We start from the raw sequence: 25,225 nt of genomic DNA on the forward strand, positions 1-25,225 counted from the left end.
TTGTCAGTCAGCTTTTATAAGCAACCAGTTTCTCTGGAAACCAAATGTTAAGCCATTTTGAGTGACAGAAGATGAAAGATTTCTTGTGTCTAGAGTAGAGTGGAATAAGTAAGAAACTCATCTGTCCCCTCCACTCAGTATAAACCACACAGCATATCACTCTGTTCTATTCTTATGCTACTATCTGCAGAAATATTAGCAACTGTATACTTCTCCAGTTCTGCAAAGACCTCAGTAGGATAACCTGATGTGACTTAATTTCTCTCTGACTTCATAATTAAATTATTTCAACTATGGGAAGTACCACACACACAAAATCAAGCACTTGTCCAAACTGGAATATGACAAAGATCCTTGGAAGCTTCTGCTATTGATTAATGGTTCTTACAACATTTTTTCTGCAATCATCTGGGGATTTTACACCAGCACTTTGAAGTAGGTAAGTGGCATTATGCCTACCAATAAAAAAAGGAAGGAGAAACACATTTTAAAAGCCTGATCTTGGACTGAAAGAACAGCACGAATTCCAAAACATGTTGCTGCAGAAACAAAAACTATTTGCCAGAAGAAACATTCAGAAATATGTAATTGACTATTTGTAGACTTCCTGCTTGATGATATAACAATAGATTTTTGTAAGGCATTGTATAGTAAATACACTTGTAACTTTTAAGTCATTGATCTAAAAACAAGAACATGCAGATATAACAGAACTGGCCTTCATTTTGCATTAGTTTGACACTATCTATATTTCTGGTCCTTTTTCCTAATTTCAGACCATTTTCCTAAATATTCTCTTCTAGCTCCTTATAATTCCCCCACGAGGTCTTAAACTTAGAAATTCAGCTGTGCAGTAAGCATGTGATCTTACTAACATGCCGGGATAAAATTCCTAGTGTGCTTGATTTTAGCTGGTTGGAACCCAGCTTAGATTTAGTTGGTTGGGAACAATCACCAAACCAGCGTTGTTTTGTGGCTGGACTGCACTGGCTGTAAGTCCCCGTTATAAATGAGATCATCCCAGCGCGCTCTGTGTCATGCCCCAGTGACTTCTGTGGGAACACTGGGTATAAAGCCAGGGGAGCACTAATTTCATGGAATACATATTTACCGGCTGTAACTAAGATTTATTGCCTAATTCCGAGCTGTTGAGTGGCGTATACTGTCACTAACTTGAAGAGGCATTTACAGCTTGCGGTGCCTTGCAGGACTGGTGCATAACCTTTCAAACTTTCTGAAGTTGTTTGCAGCATACTGTTTTCATAGAGAAATACTTAGTTTTCCATTTCATTCTTGGTGTAAATGCTTTAGGTACAGGTATAAATGTTAAACGTAGCAATGGAGGCCAAATACATCAAGAGACGCCATCAAAGCAAGTAATGCTCTTAAGTGCTACCTACTGTTGACATTGGAAAGCTTTTATATTGTGATTTTTTTTTTTTGGAAGTAGCCTTTGCAGCAGTTGCAAAGGTAGTAACCGTTACCTCCCCCGGGGCAGATTAAAACAGGATGGTGCTTTCTTTTCTCAGGTTGTCAGGCATGGTGCTGAAGGTAACTGAGCTGATGTTCTGTGGGAAACATAAATAGCTAATGCAAAGCAGAAATTGCTCTTGGCAATAAAATAAATGGGACATCTAATTATCTAATGATTACACAAGTATAATCTTATACTGTGCATTGAAACATCGAATCCTTGCATGCTCTTCAGTTTGTACGAGTTTTTGCTCTTTTTTTTGTTTGAATTCTTAAATTGAAATTCATTCAGTCCAGGTATCCCTAAGCCAGAGGATGCAGTAGGTACACTTAAGGTGTGTGTCTAGGATGTCCTCGATGTTTCAGTGTTTCTGCAAATGTTTCAATTTCCATGTAGTTATCTGTTTTTCCTTGTGAATATAAAGAAATATGGGGGGAAATAAAAAATATTTTAAATATGATCTGTGCAGAGTTACAGAAATATCCAAAACTGTCATGTCTTTTGAAGAATCACTATATCAAGTTTGGATAATAAATGTAAGCATAATCATCAAAGTGTGAAACAGAAGGATTTTAGCTATGCCTTTAAGTGCAAATCTCAACACATTCCTAATTTAGAACTTTCATCTGTGCTGTCACTATATTTGTCAACGCAACTATGGCTATTGTATCCTTGTGGAATAAGTTGCAAGATTGGCACAGCTTTTTAGTATGAAAATAGTCATCCAAAGGAAGAGGAAAGAAGATGTCAGCTAATGCTGCATTCCAGCAATGCTGTAGGAAATGCAAATTCTTAAGTTGCACAGGGATTGCTCTAGAGTGATTATAGTGCTTTTAAAAAACTTGTGTTAATATGAAATGCGAAAGCATTTTGAATGAAGATAGCAGAAGTACAGAAAATGATTACCAAAGCTATTACAATTTTCACCTCAAGCTAGGATTAGGGATATTTTTCCAGGGTATATGTAAAGCACTATCAGCTTATTTTTCTTTAAATGGGCAGTAAGAAAGTGTTTCTATTTGCTTTCATTATGGTAAAGCTAAGGAATTCCTGATTTCCTTGACCTCAATGATAACTCGCCTATAGTCTGTAAATTAAAAAAAAAAGCATTATTTTTACATTCTGCTCTGAGGTTATCTTTAAAACAGTAATTAATTTGACTGTGAAATCTTTAACAGCCAAATACACAAACATTTGCTTCACTGGATTGTGATGTCTTTTACAGCCAGTTGCAGTGAAACAGGCATTTAGAGAGCCACGTCCTTGGGTGACAAACTTCTGCAGCCATGGCTGTCTCTAGTTCTTGCACAGCATTGCCATTTCTGCTTAACAAAAATGTTGTCTGTGGATTAAAGCATTAGACCTTACTTGTAACAGGAGGGGATTTACCCGGTGCACTTGATAAAGGAAAGTTGCAGTTTAGACAGGAAATTGCATGTTGGAAGGTCTGTGGTTTAATTTCTAAAATGTCATTTTATACTTGAAAAACTTCTCTGCGTAGCTGTAGGTGTGTGGTTATATGTGTCTGTTAAAATGGGTGGGGGGTTAAAAGAGGAGCAAAATGTGGATTGAACCTTTGTTTAAATGTTACAGCCTGAGGGTTAGAAAGACAACCGCTCTGACATAAATCATAAGCATCTTAATTGATACTTTGGGGCCTGTGAGGTTGTGGAAGGCTGATGTGTATGTGTCATAATGCTGTACGTAAGGGTTTGTGATACCTGCCCGGGAACAGGATCACTGGTACTTGCATTTTGTTGCAGGAACGGGAGATCACAGCATATCGGTTAAATAAAGTGGTAACGATGATGTATTTACTGACTTCCATGGTGTTATTTCATTTAAAAGGGACTGAGAGAAAACCAAAATCGGGGGGGGGGGGGAGAAACCTTTATATGATATAACTGCAGAGTACGTTTTTAAAACATGTAGAGAGGCTCAAGAGAAGGAGCGAACCTTTGGGGGAAGCTGCACCGAAATGCCGTCAGCGGCATCGTTCGCTGTCCCTGGGGGGAGGCAGAGCTCGGAGGCCGCCCGGCATCACCGCTGGCGCCTGCCCGCCCGGGCGGAGAGGCCGGGGCCGGGTTCGGCCGCCCCCGCGGGGCCCGAGGCCGCCCGCCCCCGCCGCTCCCGGGCGCGGAGGGCAGCTCCCCGCCTTGCTCCCCGGGTCGCGGTTGAGGGCCCGGGCGGGTCCCGGCCGGGGCGGGGGGCGCGGGGCAGGCGCGCCCTGGGGTCCCTCCGTGCCCGCCCCGCGGCGGGGACGCGCGGCGGCGGCGCGCTGCCGGCGGCGGCTACGTGACGAGGCTCAGGTCTACAATGAGCCCCGCCGCGCGGGGGGGCGGGGAGGCGCGGGCCCAGCCGGGAACCTGCCGGCGCCGAGGCGGTGGGTGAGGCGCTGCCGGCCCCGCCTGCTCCGCTGCCCGCCTCCGCCTGGCCGGGGACGCAGCTCACCGCGGCGGCGAGGTACGGTGCCCGGTTCTCCGTCTGCCCACTCCTCTTTTTGCGTTGGTTTGGGTTTTTTGGGGTTGTGTTGTTCCCCCCCCCCGTGGAGCTGATGAGCTGCACCCCGTGGCCGCCCGCCCGCTCGCCTCTGTCTCGGCGGCGGGGAAGGGGCCGTGAAGAGCCGGGGCGGGGGAGCCCCGCTCTGCTCGGGGGAGCAGGGCCGCGCTTCCCGGGGGGCCCTGTCCCCGCGGGGGCCCGTTCTGCTGCCGGGCGGCTTTCGCCCCGTCTCTCTGGCGAGACCGCCGCGGGAAGCGCCGGGCGCCCCCGCGCACCGGGCTGGGGCGGCGGGGAAGGGACGGCGGCGCTGGCTGGCTAATTACCGCCTGGTAAATTGCGGGGCACGTGAGGGGCGCGGCGGGGCCGCCCCCGCCCCCGGCCGCGTTGGCTGCGGGCGGGCGGCAGGGCTGTGGGACCGCCCGGCGGGGGCGATAAGAGGGGCAGGAGGCGGGCACGGCAACAAAGGGCGACGGGGACGGGAAGGAGGGCTGGCGGCGGCCGCGGCTTGTGCGCGGGGCTCACCTGCCTGCCCCGCTCTGCCTCTCCTGCAGCCCCGGCGGCCAGGACCGCTCGGCAGCCGCGCCAGGGCCGGGGTGCGCCGGCGGGACCGCAAATGAAGTGCGAGAACTGCACCAAGAAGGTGAGTGCGGCGGCGGCGGCGCGGCCGGCTGGGCCCTGCCCGCGCCCCCCGCCCGGGGGACGGCGCCTCAGCGGGCGGGCGGCCGGTGCCGCTGCCGTCCCCCCGCCCCGCAGCCGGCGGGGCTGCGGCTGTCCCGGGTCGCCCCCGAGGCGACCGGCGTTTGGCTGCCGGCTCCAAGGTCAGCGGCCTGGGCGGCCCCGCACCTGCGAGCGGCGGCGGCCGCGCAGGGAGGGCGGCAGCTCCCGTTATCGGCGGGACGCGGCCGGTCGCCTTGCTCCCAGCCGTCACGTCGGGTTCGGCCTTAATTCTTCGTTAATCTTCCCCTCGGGGTTAAAAAGCACCGCGCTCGGAACTGTGAAACTGATGAAGCAAGGGAATTGACGAGGAATTATTTCAAATGCACTTTGAAAACAGGGCACGGCATATAAAGATGTAGATTTAACGCTGCCAAAAAAAGAGCCAGATCAGTTTTTAATGATACAAGCAGTTCAGCAAAGATGTTCTTATTGAACAGTGAATGTATTTTGCATAATACATGTATTTTATGTTTTGTTTCAGGAATGCAGTAAAAAACAGAAAAATGATGATACGCAAAGTACATCTGTTGATGCATTGAGTTCAAATGATGGTCTTGAAGAGGTAATGTTCCTTCTAAAATTTGTAATAGACTCTTACTTGTATTCTTTTTTTTGTTGTCTACCCCAGAGAAGGCTATTAGTAGAGAACTTTCAAGTACTAAATGTAACGCTAATCAAGAAGCAGTTGTAAGCAATTATGAGCGCTTCCAGACATAGAATCATAGAACCATTTAGGTTGGAAAAGACCTTTAAGATCATCAAGTCCAACCGTTAACCCAGCACTGCCAAGGCCACCACTAAACCATGTCCTCAAGCACCACATCTCCCCGGCTTTTAAATACCCCCAGGGATGGGGACTCAACCCCTGCCCTGGGCAGCCTGGGCCAGGGCCTGACAGCCCTTTCCGTGAAGAAATATTTCCTAATATCCAATCTAATCAAGAACTTTTTAAAAAAAGATGAAATATACCACTACTATGTAAACACGAAACAGAAATTGAAGTTGTAAAAAAATTTTTTTTGAGTGTCAAAAATCTTGCATTAAGTCTTCAAAACAGAGGTAGAGCTTGTAAGAAGAGGGGTTTTGACAGTACAAGTGCACAAAATGTTTTCTTATTTTTTATATGAGACAAACCTACAGATCACACGCTGTTCTTCAACAGATAACTCTTTCCCTGGGAATGGCTTCTTAACTGAGGGATTATTTTTTTCCAAGTAGTCTGGTTATGTTGCACTCCTGTCCAAGTATTTCTTCTTCCCACAGATGAGCTGCCAGTATTGTAGCCAGAAGCATGAAACTCTTGATCTTATGTATATGTTCAGTGTAATTGTAGGACTGCATTCTGTTTAGTTTGCCTCATGGTAAAAAGCCAAAGCCATCTTGCTGTTAGAGAGGCATCTGGCTATTAAAGAGGTTTCATAGCTCAAGTAAAAGTTTTTCTCAGTTGCTTGGTAAGTTGATGGGGACTGTCGGGTCTGAAATGCAAGTCAAGTTACTAGAACATGGACTACAGGGCTAAATTTAGTTCTATGTTTATGCTTAAACATTTTGCAGTTTTATGGTAATAACAGGAGCAGAGCCATGAAGAAGAATGGAACAAATTATTTTGAATACTTCTAAATAATCTTGGATGTTATGCAAGCATCATGGATTGTCTTGTTTTAAACAAAACAGTGAGACCATGTTTGCTCTTCAGCTGGGTCATTGCAGAGGTCTCGAAAATTGGTTGACCATTATTAAATACTTGTTTACTTTTTTCCCCCCCTCAGAAAAATGAGTTTCATACATTGGCTAATGCTAAAATACTCCTTAGCGACTGCCTAGCTTGTGACAACTGCATGACATCAGAAGAAGGAGCCAGAGTTTTCCAACAGAATCAGAAGGAGCTCTTTCGGATTCTTAACCTCAATAAGGTAAAGTGACACAAACAATAACATACTGTTTTCTGTGAGGAGGAGGAACTTAGAGAATGACTAAGCAGCTTGGTTTCCCATGGCAGATAATGGGAAGATTTGTCAGGATGTACTTTGTCCAAAGAGGAAGTGAAAACTTCAGGCAAGATGAACATTGAAGGACTTAAAATAATTTTGCACTGGAGATGCAAGATCACAGCACTTAACCTAAATGCTAGAGGAAGGTTACTGCACCTGCAGAAGTAAAATTTTTGGAAAACCTAACTACCTCATTACTGTAATAACAAATTAGTCTGTGGTTCAGTGTTTATAAATACTCATACCTTTGTTACTAGGACTGTTCTGGGTGTTTCTGGTGCCAATGTCTCCACATAATACAAAGTTACGAAGGCAAGTTTTGGAAAGTAGAATTGCTTCTAATATATATTTGAGCGGACTATATTTGGAACAGAATTTTTTGTCCAAATTCCTAGCAAAACTTCCAAAAGCATTCTTTTGCTGTCTTATTTTCTGCCGAGATCTGGATTTCCTGGAAGCTAGTTGCTATGTATGGTGCCTAGATCTTGATACTGAATTAATTATTTTAGTTCTGCTCCAGGCTTCTGTGTCCTTACTTGGTATGCAAAAGCTACCAGAATTGATGCTTTTTCTTAATCTGTACATAAGAGTCATAAGTAAGAGGATTCATTACATAGTGATGCAGTTTTCTTAGAACTAGTTTAACTCTCCGTACAGTATGATGTTGTCGTACATGAGAAAAAGAGAAGGGGGGGGAGGGGGAAATCTTTTGGGTCCCATGGGTCCTATTAAGAGAGGGTGAAGCCTCCAACTGGGAGGCAGGCAGGTACCTCAATCAGAACTTCAGGGGTCCAGAAGAGGACAGTGAGTAAGGGAGATGCTTTCCAGGCAGTCACAAGCTCTACTTGAAGGGTCATTATCCAGCATTTAGGGTGTCCAAGTACAAACTATGGTCTCTAACCTTCTTAGGGTGAGACTTCTCTGTGGCATAGTCCTGGTTTGTCTTCCAAGGGTTCCACTGGTACGGAAAAGGTCCCAGCTAAACCACAAGGTTCATCTTCAAATAAATGTCAGTCATCAGAGCTTTACTATCGCACACCACTGTGGGTATTTGCAAAGGGTCCTTCAGTGCCTACAAACACTGGTTTGTTGAGGGTCCTGTCTTGCCAGTTTCCCTCAACAGCTTCAGTGATAGAGACACAGGAGCTTTAACAAAGGATCAGATCTGTAATTTGCTGTGTTGGATTTGCAACTTCAAATGCCCATGCTCCTGTAAACATTAGTTTTATCTCTTTACTAATGTTTAAACATACAGCTTTTTTCATATTTGCTAGAATGTTTCATACTGCTAGAACGTCATAGGTGCTGAATGTCTTTGAACTTTCCTGATGCCATTAGGAGACCAACCGCAGAATTACCCCAGGAGGGATAGGTTTCCCTGAGTTATATAAAAGGAACATCTAAGGATGATTAGAGATGAACACTGACAGGATCAGAGGAATGTCCTGCCCTGCCCTGCCCTGCCCTCAGGACACTTGGTAGTTGTTTCCTAGGGGTTTTAATGATATGGTCCACTGAAGCATAGGACACTGAGGAATAACTCCAGGAGTGGAAAAGGGAGGGAAAGTAGGGAGCCTTACCCTGGTGTAATTACATACCTTGTTTCTTTTTGTTTTGTTTACCAGAAATGTGATACCTCAAAACACAAAGTGTTGGCAGTGTCTATATGCCCTCAGTCATTGCCTTATTTTGCTGCTAAATTCAGTCTCTCTGTGAATGATGCAGCCAAGAGACTCTGTGGTTTCCTCAAAAGTCTTGGTAAGTTTGGGTTTGTTACGATGGCGGAGCAGAAATGGGAGATTATTGTAGGTTTTTGCCTACTCAGCAGCATTGTTTGTTATGCAGTCATAAAGTGCCATTGCACAATATAGTTTAGAGTTTGAAATATGAACTCTGTGATATTAAGGACAGTGCACCAGTTATGACATACACCAGTTTCAGAAATGAATTGGAGGCATTACCCTGTTGATAGTAAAGGTCACAGAATAGAAGGACATTTTAGAGCTGTCTTCAAAACCTTCGCTACCAAGAAATCAGGGAGGATTTGGTCATGAGCCTCAGTAAGATTTCCCCCTATTTTGTAACTTGAGGGAGGAGGGAATTCTTATCCTAAATGCCTTCCAGTCTTTTTGACGCATTATATCTTTAGAAGGTTTAGTTCTGTTTTTTTCTGTAATTTGAAGTTACATGCAAGAACTGTTGTGTCTGCCTATTTTATGTTAAAGCTACATTTCCTTCGCTTTTTATACTATATATGTACAAAGTTTTATTTAAAAACCAAAAAACACCTTGCCTATAGGTTTGGGGTTTTTCTTACGTACTTGAAGGAGGAAGGAAAAGGACAGTAATAAACCTATAAACTGTTTCCTCATATATATATATGTATATATTTTCATTTTTCATAGTTTTTGTGCATCTCTGTAGCCAGTATGTTTTTTTCATCTAAAAGGAATGCTAAGTTCTGGTGGGCCTCAGTTTTCCTAGAATGCATGAATTATCTATGCCTCGCTTGCTGCGGGGACATGCTCCATACTACGTAGGCACATAGGGAGTCTGTTGCTAATAAGCAGACAGAAGGTCCCTGCTGTGTTGGTGATATGCTCGTGTACCTTTGCAGACAACTTCAGCAATGGAAGATATGCCTCTTAGCTGGATACATTTTTTGTGGATAATGGTATGCGACTTCAGCATGTCTTGGAAAGAATGCTCCTTTTCAAGAGTCACTGCATCTAGCCCGGGAGTTGCAAAATCCCATTCAATTGAACAAAAAGCAAATATATGCCGAATGGCAAGCTTCTCATAAGGAAGCAGACAACTATTTGAAGTGTTGCTAGTCAGCATTAGCAAGTTGGTGGTCCTTTTAAATTCATGACATAGACAACAGCTTTTCAATGTATGGCTTTTATTTTTCACTCTACTATTTGTGAAAATTTGGAGAGGGGAAAGAAAGAATGTACCCATTGATCCTCCAAGACTTTCTGTAGACCTAGAACTTGAAAGAAGCCTGCGAGATGGAAAACATTGTAGTAATTCACTTTTCCTTACTGCTTTCTTTCATAGGGGTACATTATGTATTTGACACCACTATAGCTGCTGATTTCAGTATCTTGGAGAGCCAGAGGGAATTTGTGCAGCGGTATCAGCGGAGGAACCAGGAGGAGCATGCCTTACCAATGTTTGCCTCTGCTTGCCCTGGTAAGATCCAATTTCTCCAACCTTCCTGCACTTCAGCCTAGTCTCATTGGAGCTACCAAGGCACTAAGGAAAGGGTGGTTTCATTTGGGAGCCTTACATAATTTACAGCATTTTGGCTTTGCTTTTGAGAGATACCAAATATCACACACAGTGCTTGTTACCAGTAGCGCTGATCATCCGTAGTGCATTTCAGTGCATTGCTAGGTGGGCCTGTTTTTCATGGGCTGTTGGGAGAGCAGAATTTGTTTCCAGCAAGCATCATCAGCTTTCCCATATGCAAGTGAGGTACCACAGCCATAAATGTGAACCATGCAGACAAAAAACGGGTGCGATCGTGCTGGATAAGGCATGTGCTAATTCAGTGTAGGGCCATGCAGATCAGATACAAAGGTTGCAATAAATCCCCTATCTGCATCTTAAGAGTTGTCTTCTGTTGGAGCTCTGTAAAAGGTGAGGAGTGTAAATTCTACTGTTGCTCTTCAAAAACAAACAAACAAACAAAAACCCCCAAACCACCTTGCTGTAGTCCACAGCCTCTGATAATACAAAGAACCTGAACTGCCGATTTCCTGTGCTAGTGTTTATATGTGGTATTTATTAGTCAGTTGTATTTCCCATCACTTCTATAAAAGAAGCATATATTACATATAAATTTCTGGATAATGAAACAGGTACAGAAGCACTGAGACTTTTAGTGGTTTGTGTAAGACCTTGGGAGAAATTAGCCAGAACTGGAATTGAGGAGTTAGTGGCTGCTGCTTGTGTGTCCAGACCACAAAGTTTAACCTGGTGTTTCCTTACTGAAAAGAATCTTTAAGGAACTTTGCTGGCTGATATAATTAAACCACAACCTCCGTTATCTTAAGCAAAGTTTTGAACTTGCCACATAAGCCTAGGGGAAAGTAGCAAGTGACATTACTCTTAATGACTGTGAGATGGTTACGTCTAACACTTGCAAAATAATTCCCACTTGAAATGTCACAGGCTTGACTCACTAAATGTCTCACTTCTGAGAATTTTGCACCTGAGAACTTCTGTTGTGAACAGAACCTGCACTTATCACAACTGAAAAGATGTAGAACATTCACTCATTGTTTACTTTTTCCATTTGTTAGCACACCATCATTTCAGTTTAAGTACGATAAGTCACATTCCTGAAAAAGAAGTATCAAAAAGGAGGTAAAAGTAACTCCTTTCCACTCAATTCCACCTTAAAGTTCATGGTGTTGCTTTTCAAAAAGCTAATAAAAATAGAAGAATATTTCTTTCTACCTTTGAAATAACTTAAGCGGATTGCATTCTTTAAAGAAATGTTACAGTGGCAGCAGAGTGAGTTAGAGTTGCGTTTGGTGATCCCCAGAATCTGCTGCTGTTGTTGATTTAAAGTTTAAATACTGCTATTCGAATTACACGTGTACTTTTGTTTGTTCTGTGTTTTCTGTAGTGGAAGTATCTGGGTTAAGCTTTAGGAACTACATATACGTATTAAGAGGAAAAGTCTTCTCCCCCCCCCCGTTACTGTTATCTTAGTGTTACCTCCTATCTTCAGGAGCAGACGTACTATATGTTGCTTGCTTTCATGTAAAACCTGTGACATTGAAACAACCCCCTATTACTTAGCTTTGTCTTGTTGTAAGTGGGTTATTTAAAATTCAAAACCTGAGGATTTCTTTTAGAATTTGTTCTGAGATAATTTTAATTTTCTTCATCTAGAAACAGAGCTCAGATTATCTGCTGCTGTCATTGGAAATACTTTAAAATAGTTAATGGAGCACTTTTCTTGTCCTTGTCTGTTCCACAAAAGATTGTTTCTGTTTTCAGTGCTAGTTATGGTGTTAGCTCTCTGCTGTGGTATAGGTGTTAGCAGAAGCGCGTGTGCTTTTCATTTCTGGAAAACTGAACCGAAATATCACTGTAAACCCATTCTGAAAGCTTACGGTATTTCGTTCCCATTGACAGCAATTACAGAAAAAAAAATCATGATCAGTCATCTTTAAAGTAAGGTTGTTCGCTGTGTTTCCTGACTTTAACTGTCTGGGTGCATTTTCTGTTCCTCATTCTCCTTCCTCTCTCTACCCCCAGATGACATAAATTTGTCCTAGAAATGTTGTTTACTGGCTGTGTTTATCACAATGTTTTTTATATAGCTCTGTAGATATTAGGTCAATGTGAACTCAAGTATAACTGCTTTAGTCTTACTTATCTTCGGGTGTAACTTCCCACAGAAATATCACCCTCTGCAGGAGTGGTCTGTGGTGTAAAATCTACCATGAGCAAAAGAGCATAGCCCCTATAGTCCCAGAACCTGATACAAGGACATTTTATTGTCTCTGTCTTAATTGTTCTTACCTCCTCCTGCTGCTCTCGTAAAAGAAAGTGAGCTAATTTGGGGGGGGTGGGGGGGTGTTTCCTGTTGAAAGTAAAGTACAACAGTGTCACTAGTGATTGTATATGTAATATCTCAGAAGTAACCAGTTCCCTTCCTTAAATTACCGAACTGGTAAGCAACATGAAGCACTTGCTCTGGGAACCAGCCAGCGTTTTTGCCAACCTCTGTGAACTACAAGAGGTCAATGGGACAGGCTTATAGCGTAAGTAGGAAGAGCATAACTATTGAGGATTCAAATGCTTTTGTCCCAGTCAACTAAACTAATTTTCTTTTACAGGAATGGGGTTTTACAGCAGCGAAAGTTTTCTTAGCTTTTCTGCACTTTATACTGATGCATAGATATTTATAGCGTGCATATTTGTGCCCTACTCACGATAAACCACTAAAAATAGTGTTCTGAAGTGCATTTGCAAGAATCTATACAGTGATTTGTGGGGGTTTCTTGTTCTTCTTTGATGCTAACACAAGCCAACAAATGGCTGAGAATCTGAATGAATTTATGAAGGGTGTGGGTCTGTATGGGTACAGATGTACGTTGATATACGAACTGAGTATCTTGGGCTTCCTGTAACTGTGGCTCTGGAATTCAGCCCTGTGGATGAGTAGGCAGAAACAGCTAGTGCGTATGTGAAGTGCAGATAAATGCCTGGTGTTGCTCATTCACCAAGGCTGCTTGTATAATTAAACAGTGACTAATGGTCATTGCGGAGCTGGAACTACTAGACACTTGTTCCATCTACTGCAAGGAAAGAAACAATTTAAGAAATTGCTTTGGGCAGTACCTGCCAGGAGTCTCTTGGGATTTAGTGAAACTTCCTTATAGTTCATTACTACAACAGCTAAAACATTCCAATTCTAAAAACTAGCCTCATAGCAGGAGTGCTGTGGTGATTAGTTGCAGTGTAAGGGAAGGACCTTCCAGAAATGCTGCTGAAGTACAAGGCAGAACATTTTTAAAAACTGTCCGTATTTTCTTTGAAGCAGTTTTTGTTCTATTTTGACAGCACTTGAGACTAAAGCCATTTAAGAAATAGGATAAACATATCGTGCAGAATATACTAATACGGCCTTTGTACCAAGCACCAAGAAATTAAGTCCTTAGTTGCAGGTAATATCTTGGACTTAAAGTCCCGGTTGAAGCTGGACATTAAGCAAACTTCCTATTCAGAGTCTAGCAATTCAGCAGAGTCCTGACATGTAAATCTATAGTCCCTGGCTTTTTCCACAACAGAAGTGAATGCTCGTTGAAGATGGTATATGTCTTTGAGATTTTCCATGGAGACCAGTATCTGTTAACCTTGAAGTCTGTACGTTAACAAGAATTGGGAATATTTGAACAGCTGGAGGATCCTCATGTTGCCCTAATACTTATACTTTCTCATCTTCATCAGTAACATTTTATTACACTGGGAAAACCACTTCTGTGCCATAGAGAGACAAACCATCTGAACACCATGTGGATCCCCGTTTTGTGCTGTTGCTGGCGTTTGCGGCAGTGTTCTGACTTAACTGTTACCAGGTGTTTATACGTATGTGTTAATTTCAAGCTTAAGAATTAACCTACAAGTTTTACCTTTCGTGGGCAGCATGTGCTTCACAGCAATTTTTCTCTTTTATGCAAACGTTAATCAGTTTGAAGACCAAAGACTTAAGTGTGACATTTTTCCACTATTTCTTAGCACCAAAAGCAACACGCTTCCCTAGAAGGCTGGGCCTGACACTTCCGCACAATTTAGGTATCTGGTTCTCGGTTCATGTAGGTGAAGCAAAAAGTTCTGAATCCTTGCTGTGAAAGATCTGCTGCTGTTTTCAGTCAGAGTTACGGTGCCTAAGAAAGAACTGCACACCCTAAATATCTCAACCTGCTCATTTGTCAGTTCCTGTTCTCGAAGGTGGGGAATAACAGAACTGCTCTGGATATTGGGGGTGGTGTGAATAGACATAGCCTGTCCTAGCTGAAATGCTGAAGGAGTCTGGTGAAAGGAAGGGGGTCTTTTGAGTAACTAAGACAGAATGTTGAATACAGAGAGATTTCAGTTGATGGCTGTGTGTGTGGTTGGGTCTGTGGGTGTTTCTAAAGAAGGTGTGGCTACGCTAGTAAAAGAAGCCATTTTTTTCCAGGCTTAATCCATGTGTATCTTGTGATAATGCTTTCATGTGACTCTTCTGTTCTAGAGGGGGCAAGCTGGGAGCATGGATATTAAATCTCAGGAAACAGAAGGTTACAGTTAAGCAGCTGAACAGAGTGCATTTGTTGTAGTATCTGGTGATCCAAGGGCTGAGGTCTAGAAAGTCAGCTCACTCTTTGTTAGCTGGGGTCCTGTTCTTTCTGCTTTGTTAAATCTATGCATTAGAAAGGGTGTAATAGGTCATGAAGTTCACAGTGGCTTCTAGGTCTAGAATTAAGGACACAGTGAATTATTGATAGCCAACTGTAAAGCATTATTAACAGAGCCTTGAGGTTTCCTACAGTTCCCAAGGTGGGGCTTCCAGCCTATGCAGCAATGTCCTACCTGCTGTGAAGCTGTCTTCGCTTTTAAGAGCTGTTCTATAACTGCTGCTGCTTTGCCATCCTTATGTGCCACTTCACTATCTCCCTGTGATTTTCTGTTGTTCTAGGTTGGATCCGGTATGCTGAAAGGGTACTTACCAATCTTGTGACCTCTCACATTTGCACTGCAAAGTCTCCACAGCAGATCATGGGCTCCCTGGTGAAGGGCTACTTTGCCAGGCAGCAGGTAAGTAATTCTGATTTATTTTTACCATTATACTCTTCTAAAAAGATGGGCTAGTGGGTTTTAATACTGAAATATGGATCTTAGTGTATTATAAAGTGATAAAGCATCTTCCCAACTTGTTTGTCCTTTACTTGAAGAATAAATGGTGTTCTGCTGCTATACAAGTGCCCATGATAAGAAGAACGTGCAAAGAACCTCATTTCATGAGGCGCAGTGTGAGCTGGCAGCAATCCTTGTGCTGCCAGTGCAACATGCATTTAGATATTTTCGGGTAAAATTAAATCCAGGGTAGCTAAAGAGATTCTTGTTAAATGCTGCCTGTGTATTTCTATAGCACAGCCAAAACAGGAGCAGAGGAGAATAATGTAGAAATTGCCCTGTTATCTGGGATCGATAAAAGCATTGTATCCTAGAAACTAACCTTTTTATCTTCTCAATGTTGTGTGTTGAAAAAGTTGCTGTTCTTTTTATGTATCATACTTAAATTTAACTGCATCCAGATTACATAGGAAAGTATTGCTATCTCTGCATAGAGAAATATTGATGAATGACTTGTGGATGAAAGTGAATGAGTGACAGCTAGCAAACAGAACTCTGAAGTCCTGGCTTGCATTCACTTTTCAAGGCAATCAAAAGCTGCAGAAAATGTGGTCTGCAGAAAAAGGAATAAGTAAAAGTTTCAGCCAGAAGACTGACTTTGGATGTTTGTCGCTAATGCTTTGTGACTTCTGGCAAATCACTTCATCTGTGTGCGACAGTCTTTAAATTTAATTGCTAGGGATTGGTTACTAATATTACCTGCACAGAGGTTATGATGCTATTTTTGTCCTTGTCATCCTTCAAGCTGTCTTCTGCTCTTCGTGGAGTTCACATGTGCTCTCTTCTGTGTTCCGCAGAACTTGTCTCCTGATAAAATTTTCCATGTAATTGTGGCACCTTGTTATGACAAAAAACTGGAAGCCTTGCGGGAAGATTTCTACACTGCCTTGTATAATTCACAAGAAGTTGATTGTGTTCTGACATCAGGTTAAATCTTCTTTAAACTTCCTATTTATAAAGACATAAGTGAACCCTAATGCTAACCCTATTGTTAGAATAGCCTTTATACCAGACTTTGCTTTTTTCAAGTCTGCTTTAGTTGTAAGGTTGGGTTTTTTTTTCTGCTTTAAAAATAAGTGCATGTTTTTGTGCTACTGGTAGTATAGGTATTGTATAAGGAAGCAAAGCGAAAAATACTTCCCTTCTAAGTTGGTATTCATCTGAAAACAAGATTCAGGTATTTGTTTTTGTCAGCCTCTTGAGAAAGGTAAGAGTTAATGCAAGTCCACATTTAAAATCATTGTCTTGCTTGTCTATGGTCATTATTTAATCTCCACTGGGGTTATTCATAACATTCCAAAGGCATGGCACCAGCTGCTTTTTGGTGTGGCTCTTGTCTTTAAGCTTAATGTCCAAACTACGTATCCTCCTTTTTCCCCCTGCAGTGTATAAATGTCTTCCAGACTTTACCTAACAGGAAGGCTAAGGACAGCGTTATGCGAAGTCTGGAGCAAGCTGAAGGCCCTTTTCTTCAGGGCTGGAAGTGTCTGCCTTCTCAGTTACTGGGGGGAACTGACTCTATGAGCATAAGCACGTTATAGGTGTTGGGATATTGATCTATTAAACAGAGGCACAGCATGTGCATTTTGCTTTGTGTTGGAAGTAAAATGTCATGTGTTTTCCTACAGGTGAAATTGTCCAAATAATGGAACAGAAAAATGTGTCTATGAAAGATGTGACTGAAGTAGCTGTAGATAGTTTGTAAGTAGTTTTGTTGTGGATCGCTTCCTTATTTTGATGACAAATGACAACACCTTTGAGCATATTCAACATAAATGTAAAACTTCTCAAAAGAAGGTTTTTTCTTTTTAAAGAGAAAAAAAGCCTGCATCAAAGCGTGAGCATACTAAAGCCTCATCCTTTAAGTGGCCAGAAACCCCCAAAGTATTCTTAGATGTTCACTGCTATATATAAAAGTAATACAAAACAGATAATATAAAACTGTATATACTGTCTAAATACAAAGCAGATAATTTGAGGTAATGACCCCTATCTAGTGACTCCTTTAAAATTTATGATTTTTGAAGATTTGCGTAGCTCCTTATTTATATTTTAATGTAGTAATATTAGATTTGACAATATCAAGTTCACAGCTTGCTAGTAAGTGTGACTGTCGCAGGGTGTTGACCCCGTTCAGAGCTCTCCTATGCTTGAGCTTGTATAAAGCTGAAGAGTCTCATCTGCCCCCTCCAGCTGTCTGGCCTCACACAAAGATGTTGGGATGCAGTCGTGGGGTTGACCATCTGTTCTGTGCTTCCCTCATTCACAGCAGCATCTCAACAGTAAATTTCCACTTCCCCTAATATGTTCGTGTAGAATTGATAGAAGTAGCACCCTTTCAGGAAATGGTAATTAATTTTTTTTTATACTGAAGACAGCAGTTGGTTTTTCAAGATTAGGTGAAATTGAAACATGCTGTAGATGAAAATCACACAAAGCGTGGAAGAGATTTTGTTTACTTACTGTATGACTGGCTCAGAAAGCAGCATGCGTGTTGTTTTAATTCTCGGGCTTAGTTACAAAGGCTGGTCTCGCTGCTCACTGATCTTTGTTCAAGTGTGACAGATGTTACTTGGTATCTTTCCAGAGTGGTGGAGCAATAAACATGCTTTCTTGCACAAAAGAGAAAGCTCTGGAAATTTTCTAAAAATCCTTTTCACTTCCAGTTAGTATCCTGCTTGGCCCTTGTCTAGACTGGAGAAATTTAAGTGGCACAGTGGTAACATTTTTCAGAGCTGCGTTTGTAGTGTAGCTGCTATGATTACTTCTATGAGGGATTACTACACAAAATGGGCGTTACATAAATAAAGTTCATACAGATATAATCACAGAGAAATGGTCGTTTATTTCTAAATCAGCCTGTCCAATGAAAGAACAAGCTCTTATTCAGAATATACGTGTTTCATTGGATCAGTTTATGTTGGAAAATAATGTTAACTTTTAAAAGGACTAATCTGATAATACTGGTTCAAGCTGTGAGACCTGGTGACATAAATTTTTGCTCTTCTGGCATCTTAAAAGTAGATTTTGCAGAGAAATTTACGTAACTTGAACTCCTCTTAAAACAAGTCCCAGCACCACAGCAATTTGTGGTGAAGTGCTTGGTATTAAAAAAGTAGTATGAACAAAGTAACTTGTGTTTGAGTTCTCAACTCGCTTTTGTAGCTAGAGGATGCTAACAAATAGCAGTTGGCTAAAACTAGGAGACATAGCATGAAACAAAATCACCCAAGGTTATTTAAAAAAAAAAGTTGCAGTGGTTCTTAAGTAGATGCAATGGCATGGCATAGAGAGGACAGACATACTACATTTGTAAACTTCAGCTCTTTAGTGATCAAAATATTTCTCTGTAATTACTAAAACATCAGCATCTTTTGTTAGTAAGGTGTTTGCTGTGGTAATTTCCACTTTGGCTTTGTGGTTGAATGCTGTGCTCGGACTGCTGCTCAGGCAAGAGCTAGCAGTATAGGCCAGGAAAGGTCATGTCTGGATGTTCTGGGAAGAAGGCAATTAGACTATATCTAGACAGGCTTTTACATGTGAGAGCAAAGGACATAATCTGACCATTTGCTAATCGGAAGATTAATATCTCTTCCTGAAACTAGCGTTACCAAACACCCCTATCGACTGCTCCTTTGCCAGAAAGGAACATGAGCCCGTAGAGCTGCAGTCTTTGGCGATTGCCAGCATGCATCCCAGTACAGTTTGTACGACAGCCACTGGTGCTCATTAGTGCTGTTTTTAAGCGAGGGAGCGGTGAACCTCCAGGTGAATGCTGTGCCCGTTGGATATGATCTCACTAATTGTCTTTCCTGAACTATAGTGCAGCCCGCAAAGGTACAGTGTTCTAGCCTGGTTGCAACTGTACTGATTCGGTGTTATTAGTGGTGGTATTATTATTATTAGTGGCACAGTGTTACAGATGGTGAGAAACAGTGCCTGGAGCAGGAGAATTGTTTGTGAGCAAAGGCTTGTAACTTCTGAAGTATTTTATATTCTCACAGGCTAATGATTTTTTTTTTTTTCCCAAAAAAATGTCTCCTGAGCAGTGAATGGCTGTTAACCAAGTCTTCAGGCTGTGCTGAATGTGCATTCTTACAAACTACTGTTGCTCGAGGTTTCTAAACATGGAAAGCCCTGCATCCTTTTTTTTATTATTTATTTTATTTTTTTCTATCATCTTACTGCTGTCCTGAATAGTTTAATTTTTTTAAGCTGTAATAAATAAAAATGTTAGTATGTTCTCTCTCACTGCTATAAAACTCTTTTTGGTGGGAGAGACAGAGAAGGGGGAAAAACATACTACTTTATTGAAGTGAAGGAATGAAATTTTGGAGTTGATCTTTCTTTCTGTTGTTTTCTAAGGTTTGATGAAATAAAGGAGGGAGATGTAGTAAGGCATGATGGGAAGAGATCTGATGGGTACCTGGAGCACATTTTTAAACATGCTGCAAAGGAGCTTTTTGGCATGGATGTCAAGGAAATCACCTACAAAGCATTAAAGTAAGTTAGAGTTTTGTATCTTCCTTATGTAGGATGGGCTCATTAGAATAGAATATTTTCAGTTGGAAGGGACCTACAAGGATCATCCAGTCCAACTGCCCGACTGCTTCAGGGCTTGCCAAAAGTTGAAGCAGGTTGAGGGCACTGTCCAAATGCCTCGTAAACACTGACAGGCTTGGGGCATCGACCACCTCTCTAGGAAGCCTGTCCCAGTGTTTGACCACCCTCTCAATAAAGAAATGTTTCCTAATGTCCAGTCTAAGCCTCCTCTGGTTTAGTTGGTGTTAGCAATAACCGCATTAGGGTTCACTGTAACGTGCCTCTTTCACTGATAGGCAGTTACATGTTATAAACCTGTAAATTTGTTGCCGTAAAGTAGCTCCTGCTAGCTTTACTTCTTGTTAATAACTTACCTGCCCTTAAAAATTAAATATAATTCTATTCTGAAAATTCAACTGCAACTTCCGCTTAACTCAGTTTAGAAACTGGAAGAGTTCACCTTAATCTCGCCATTATACTTGTTCTGTTCTCTTTAGAGCATCTGAATACAAACTGTCACAGTTGGATCATCCCTTTGGTAACACAGGAGTTTAAAATGTTCTCTGTGTATCTTTACAGGAACAAGGACTTTCAAGAAGTTACCCTTGAAAAGGATGGTGAGACAGTGCTGCGTTTTGCAGCAGCCTATGGCTTTAGAAATATCCAAAACATGGTTCTGAAGTTGAAAAAAGGAAAGTTTTTATACCATTTTGTGGAAGTCCTTGCCTGCCCAGGAGGTAAGAATAATTGTGGATCCACAGTCATTCCACACACGTATCTTGAATCTCAAAGGAAAGTTGTCTTCAGGCGGGCACTTAATTTCATTCCTTCTTAATTCTCTTCTTAATAATCTAAAGTGCTTACTATTTAATGAACGGTCCAGAACACCAATTACATGTGCAGGGTTCGCTCAGAAATTGATTGGGTTTTCTAAAATTAAGCACAGTGTTATTTCTGACCTATAAATAACTGACAGTATGGCTCTTATGATTATTTCAAACCTCAGAGGAAATACTCTGAAATGGTGGTTGTCAAGGGCAAGAAGAGACAAGGAACATAATTAAGATCATAAAACCATGGAAAAGGCAGAGAAAGATTGTTGATATGGAAACCTTATTTACATGATGTTGATATTGGAGTTGATTTAAGTAACTACAGATTCTAACAGCATGGGGGGGTAGTTTATGTAAAGAGACAACCTTTTTTCTTCAGACAAGTACGAAAAAAGAATTCCAAGTTAACATAAATTTTCTCTTCATATCAAATCTCCATCGCCCTTGTGGCTTTTTTATTTTCTTTTTTCCTAAGGGTGCCTAAATGGAAAAGGTCAGGCACAAACTGAAGATGGAAAACCAGATAAAGCACTGCTTAACCAGATGGAAGAAGTGTATGCTGCAATACCTGTTAGACTCCCAGAAACCAACATGCACGTACAAAAGATGTACCAGGACTGGCTGGAAGGCATGGACTCTAAGAAGGTCCAGGAAACTTTGCACACCAAATACAGTGCAGTAAATCAAACAGCAAGCAATTTGGATATCAAATGGTAATAAATCAAACTTGCAAAAGATTTGCTTAGGTTAGTTACAGATTCAGCACTGGAAACATTCTATGCAATCGCAGATGCTATGCACTAGCTGAGCGTATGAATGAGACGCTTCCTAATTGTGGATTATTGTTTGAGAAGAACCATTGCTTTTTAAAAACAGGAGGAGAAGTCTCCGAAAGCCCTGGTTCCTGCCATTGTCATTTAACTTTTACTGCGTGTAATCTCCTGCGTATAATGGATTTCTTTATTCAAAAACGTGATCTTGCAAGGTACATAAGCACTTTCTGCCGGGGCAGGGAGTGTAATTCCTGATGAAGTTACTCCCTGAAGTGAAGGGTTCCCTTTGCTTCACAAAATGGGCTCCCCCAAGAAGGCAAGATTATTTTACTCCTACTCCTAGGTATGAAATCCCTTTCATCATGGGAAAAGAGTCATCATGAATTTTAATATTGCTGCTGTCGTTGTGAAGTAACTTGGGATTTACTTGCCTTGTTAACAAAAAACCCCTTTACAGAGACAAGTGTGTTTATGGAGAAGTGTAATGAATTTATCCTGCCTTCTATCCATATTTTAACAAAAACTATTCAGTTCCAAACTAGTCACCATTCCTTGCTGGTGAGAGATTTTGTAAGGAACAGGATGTGTCATATAAACTGAACTTGGGAAACTAATGCCTAAATGGTTATAATGCAGTCCTTTGTTAAAAATCGTTCCAAATAGGTTGGTTGGTACAAAAAGAGGACTTCTATTTCCTAGGAAGAGTGGTGCTGCTTACTTTTTCTGGCTTCTTTATGAGAGTGAAACGTGCATATGCACCGTCACATGAGCACGTGTGTACTACAACTTTGCTAGATTTGCTGAGCCAGACTTACAGCACTTTTATTCTCTCATGTTTCGGTACACAGAATACCAGATTATTCTTTCATTTGTCTCCATGTTGACAGACTTCTGTAAAAATAACTTCATGGAGTGCCTCTGAAAATAATACTTAGCAATGCTTGTGAGCTCATCAAAGTTACTACACATTGGCATCATGAATTTTGGTGCACTTCTTAAAAGTATGCTGTAGAGGTTTCATTTAACAGACATCTTAAAGTGGTATTTGCATGCAAGCTTTTCTGCAGCTTCATGAGTTGTCAGAGCGTTATTCAAGAATGTGATGGACAAAAAAAAACCAAAACCAACTACTGCCAAACTCCAGATTTTCCTAGTAGCATCAGATTTGTTCACGATTAATGGCTGTTTGAAGCTAGCAAAGTTTCAGCTTTCCTTCTCCAGTCTGAAAGTGTGGATGGGCTTTTTTAATCATTTCAGGCAGTTTGAATGAATCTTCTTGTAAATTTTTTAACATTACAACTGCTTGTATGAGTACGATCTAATACTGCACAACCTGTGTGTATTTGAAATCCGCATTTAACTTGAACACAGTGGATGGGATAAAGGCATCAGTGAAGTCAATGCAAGTTCTTGCATTGGCTAAACAACAGAGGCCCAAAAGGAGAGGGAGGGAGTTAAGTGTGTTACCCTGATGACAAGAGAGAGTTCTCTTAATGTGAAGCTGTTGATAGAATTGCAGCTTTCAATTGGACCTCCACCTAAATAACAAAACATTTCACTTTGAGGGATGTTTTCTTTCAAGTGCAAATGAATTTGATTACTGTGCTGCCTGAATGCACACAATGAGATTATACCCATAAATTAGCCTTTGTAAGTTGTTCCTTGTAATAAAAACATTATACTTATGTGGTGCAATATCAGAACATCTACAGAAATCTACCTCTGTACAGGAAGGGAGTCCAGAAATCATGGGAAGACCTATGTGTAGCTGAAACATTAATAAATGTCTGCTAAAGAAAGATGGTGGTGTTGCATGAAATTTCTGAACAGATGACTTTTAGAAGCAACATCCAGCTCCTTTGGTCTGATTTTCTTTATCTGTCATGATTTCCTCCAAAAACTTCAACAGAATTATCTTGTAATAAAGTGGTCTTGTTCTGTTTGTATAGGCATATGTTTCTATGTATATATGGTTTATAGCTTGATGGCATGTTTAAATTATATTGCTTCAGTTCTTTGTATAGTATGCTTATTTTTTTTTTTAATGTACATATACGGGATGAAATGGTACGAAAAAGTTGTTTGCTTTTCTGATGAAATCTTCGCTAAACTACACAAGAGCTGCCTTGCTGTTCTGAAAGGATACCCTTGAACTGTTTGTACAACTTGAAAAATACCCATCTTGCTTAGGTGGCACTGCTGTACATGTTCTCTTTTGCCGTTATGCTTGCCTGTTGCACTGAAGAGCCTCGCTTCCCATGCTGGTGGGAGACCCTAGGAACGGGCCAGTAGGTGAAATAAATCTGTCTACAGTATGTTGTGCTGTGTTCCTACTGAAATGGAAATTGGTGGCTCAGTGCATAAAATAAACTTTTTCAGTTGAATCCACCATTTCTTCCATCTACTCAAGTGTTTTAACCTGTTGGATAGTAGCAATGTAAAAATCTAGTAGAGTATTTGTCTGCCACAGTATTCTTTTTAAAGAGGAGGAAGGCATCTAACTGGGCAGCTTTTAGTGGCTAGGTGGAATGTATGTATTATAACTAGTGACTTACAGTGACCGATACTTGTCTGGCTTTTTTTAGTCAACGTTTGTTTTATAAGACTTTTTGGAGTAAAATTGATTTTAAGTTTTTAAAGCCCTTTTCTTTAAAGTGCCAGTTCAGAAGAAAAAGAAGTTTTTTCCCTTAACTGTGATAAGTCTTTCCCCCTCCATCTTCTTTCACTGAAATTTTAACGTACGTCAGGAAAACCTTGTTGCAACTTCATATATAGTGAAATACTTGCCTAAGATTTGATTCTGGCTTTTAAATCTACAGTTGGGAAGTTTGTCATTGTTGACAATACGTGTTTCTAGCCACACTTTTTGAAACTACAGCATTTCTTAGTTCCGTGATATGATTTTGGCAATTAATAATTTTCATTGCTACTGCCTTTTCAGCAATGGAAAAAGTTCCTAGTGTCGTCACAGCCATAGTGCTTTAATTCTCGGTTGAATGTTGTGCTGAGACAATCTTGTCTCTAGATGATTTTTAGACAATACTAAATTTGGAGGGATTGTGGGAAAGTAACTGGAAATGCTAAATTAATTTGGAAGTTGTCTTGGGGTATTACTGACTTGAGCATATCAAGTGCTTGATACCTTGGGTTATAGTACTTTATTCTGAGACCGCTACAACAAGGGATGTGCGTTGTGAAGTACCTTTGCTATGCCTTCTCCAGTAAGGTTACCTCAGCCACAGCACCTTGTGTTTGTCCACTACAGTTAATGAACATGGACAGACGTGGGCTACGCTATCACTTAGAATAATGGATATATCTGTATGCAGCAGTCTCAGCCAGATTATACTTGGATAATGTTCAGCCACCTAAATTTTGGTGCTTTGTATTCAAATGGCGCATGACCATGAATTGTCCTAAATAAATCTTGATACTGAATTATGCACTGATTCTGTCTCGTTCCATACAAAAGCTTAAGTCTTTAAGTACACTTTGTTTTAACGTATGTGCTTGTCTGGTGAATTTAGCATGAATACTCAGTAAGTCTGTAACAGTAACACCGCATCAGCTATTTATGAGTATTCTGGATTATAGCTACACTTCAAACTGCGATAAATGTGGAAGGAGGAAGTTACTGGATAGCAGTAGGAAATGGGAATTTGCTCTCTGGAATTGTAAAATAATACATTGAATCGCTGCAGGGCAGACAAGCATCTAGTGGCTTTAAAGCTCTCTTACCCGGGAAGAGCGATGTTGCTGGATGAGGCCAGTCTACGGGGGTGACCAGTTACGCTGAAGTTTACTATATGCAGTTATTTAAAGCACTGGTGCACAAGGAACAGTAAAGATACTTGTTTGTGTGTAGCCTGATACTTACAAACACAGTTGGAGAAAGGATGAAAATTAGCCCCGACATAGAAGAGGGAGGTATTTTTTCATCGATAGGTTGTGCAAAAATTTCTTGAATGAATTTAG

General features: G+C 41.3%; 1 protein-coding gene across 2 annotated transcripts; it reads left to right on the forward strand.

The window, feature by feature from the left end:
- Window positions 1-3,826: 3,826 nt before the first annotated feature.
- Window positions 3,827-24,692, forward strand: NARF (nuclear prelamin A recognition factor). 2 transcript variants are annotated; one of them, XM_087750761.1, is made up of 12 exons: window positions 3,827-3,937; window positions 4,525-4,613; window positions 5,172-5,252; window positions 6,460-6,603; window positions 8,307-8,439; window positions 9,742-9,876; window positions 14,885-15,003; window positions 15,900-16,029; window positions 16,731-16,803; window positions 19,468-19,605; window positions 20,224-20,381; window positions 20,953-24,692. In XM_087750761.1, the coding sequence occupies exons 2-12, from the start codon at window positions 4,587-4,589 to the stop codon at window positions 21,192-21,194; spliced, it is 1,380 nt and encodes a 459-aa protein (XP_087606887.1). In that variant the 5' UTR covers window positions 3,827-3,937; window positions 4,525-4,586; the 3' UTR covers window positions 21,195-24,692. The 2 variants fall into 2 exon arrangements, with proteins under 2 accessions (XP_087606887.1, XP_087606888.1); XM_087750762.1 differs by lacking the exon at window positions 3,827-3,937 and adding an exon at window positions 4,286-4,302.
- The last annotated feature ends 533 nt before the right edge of the window (window positions 24,693-25,225 follow it).

Source organism: Nipponia nippon, unplaced genomic scaffold (assembly GCF_047370975.1).
Source record: "Nipponia nippon isolate SJK-2023a ecotype South Korea unplaced genomic scaffold, ASM4737097v1 scaffold_14, whole genome shotgun sequence".
NCBI lineage: Eukaryota > Metazoa > Chordata > Aves > Pelecaniformes > Threskiornithidae > Nipponia > Nipponia nippon.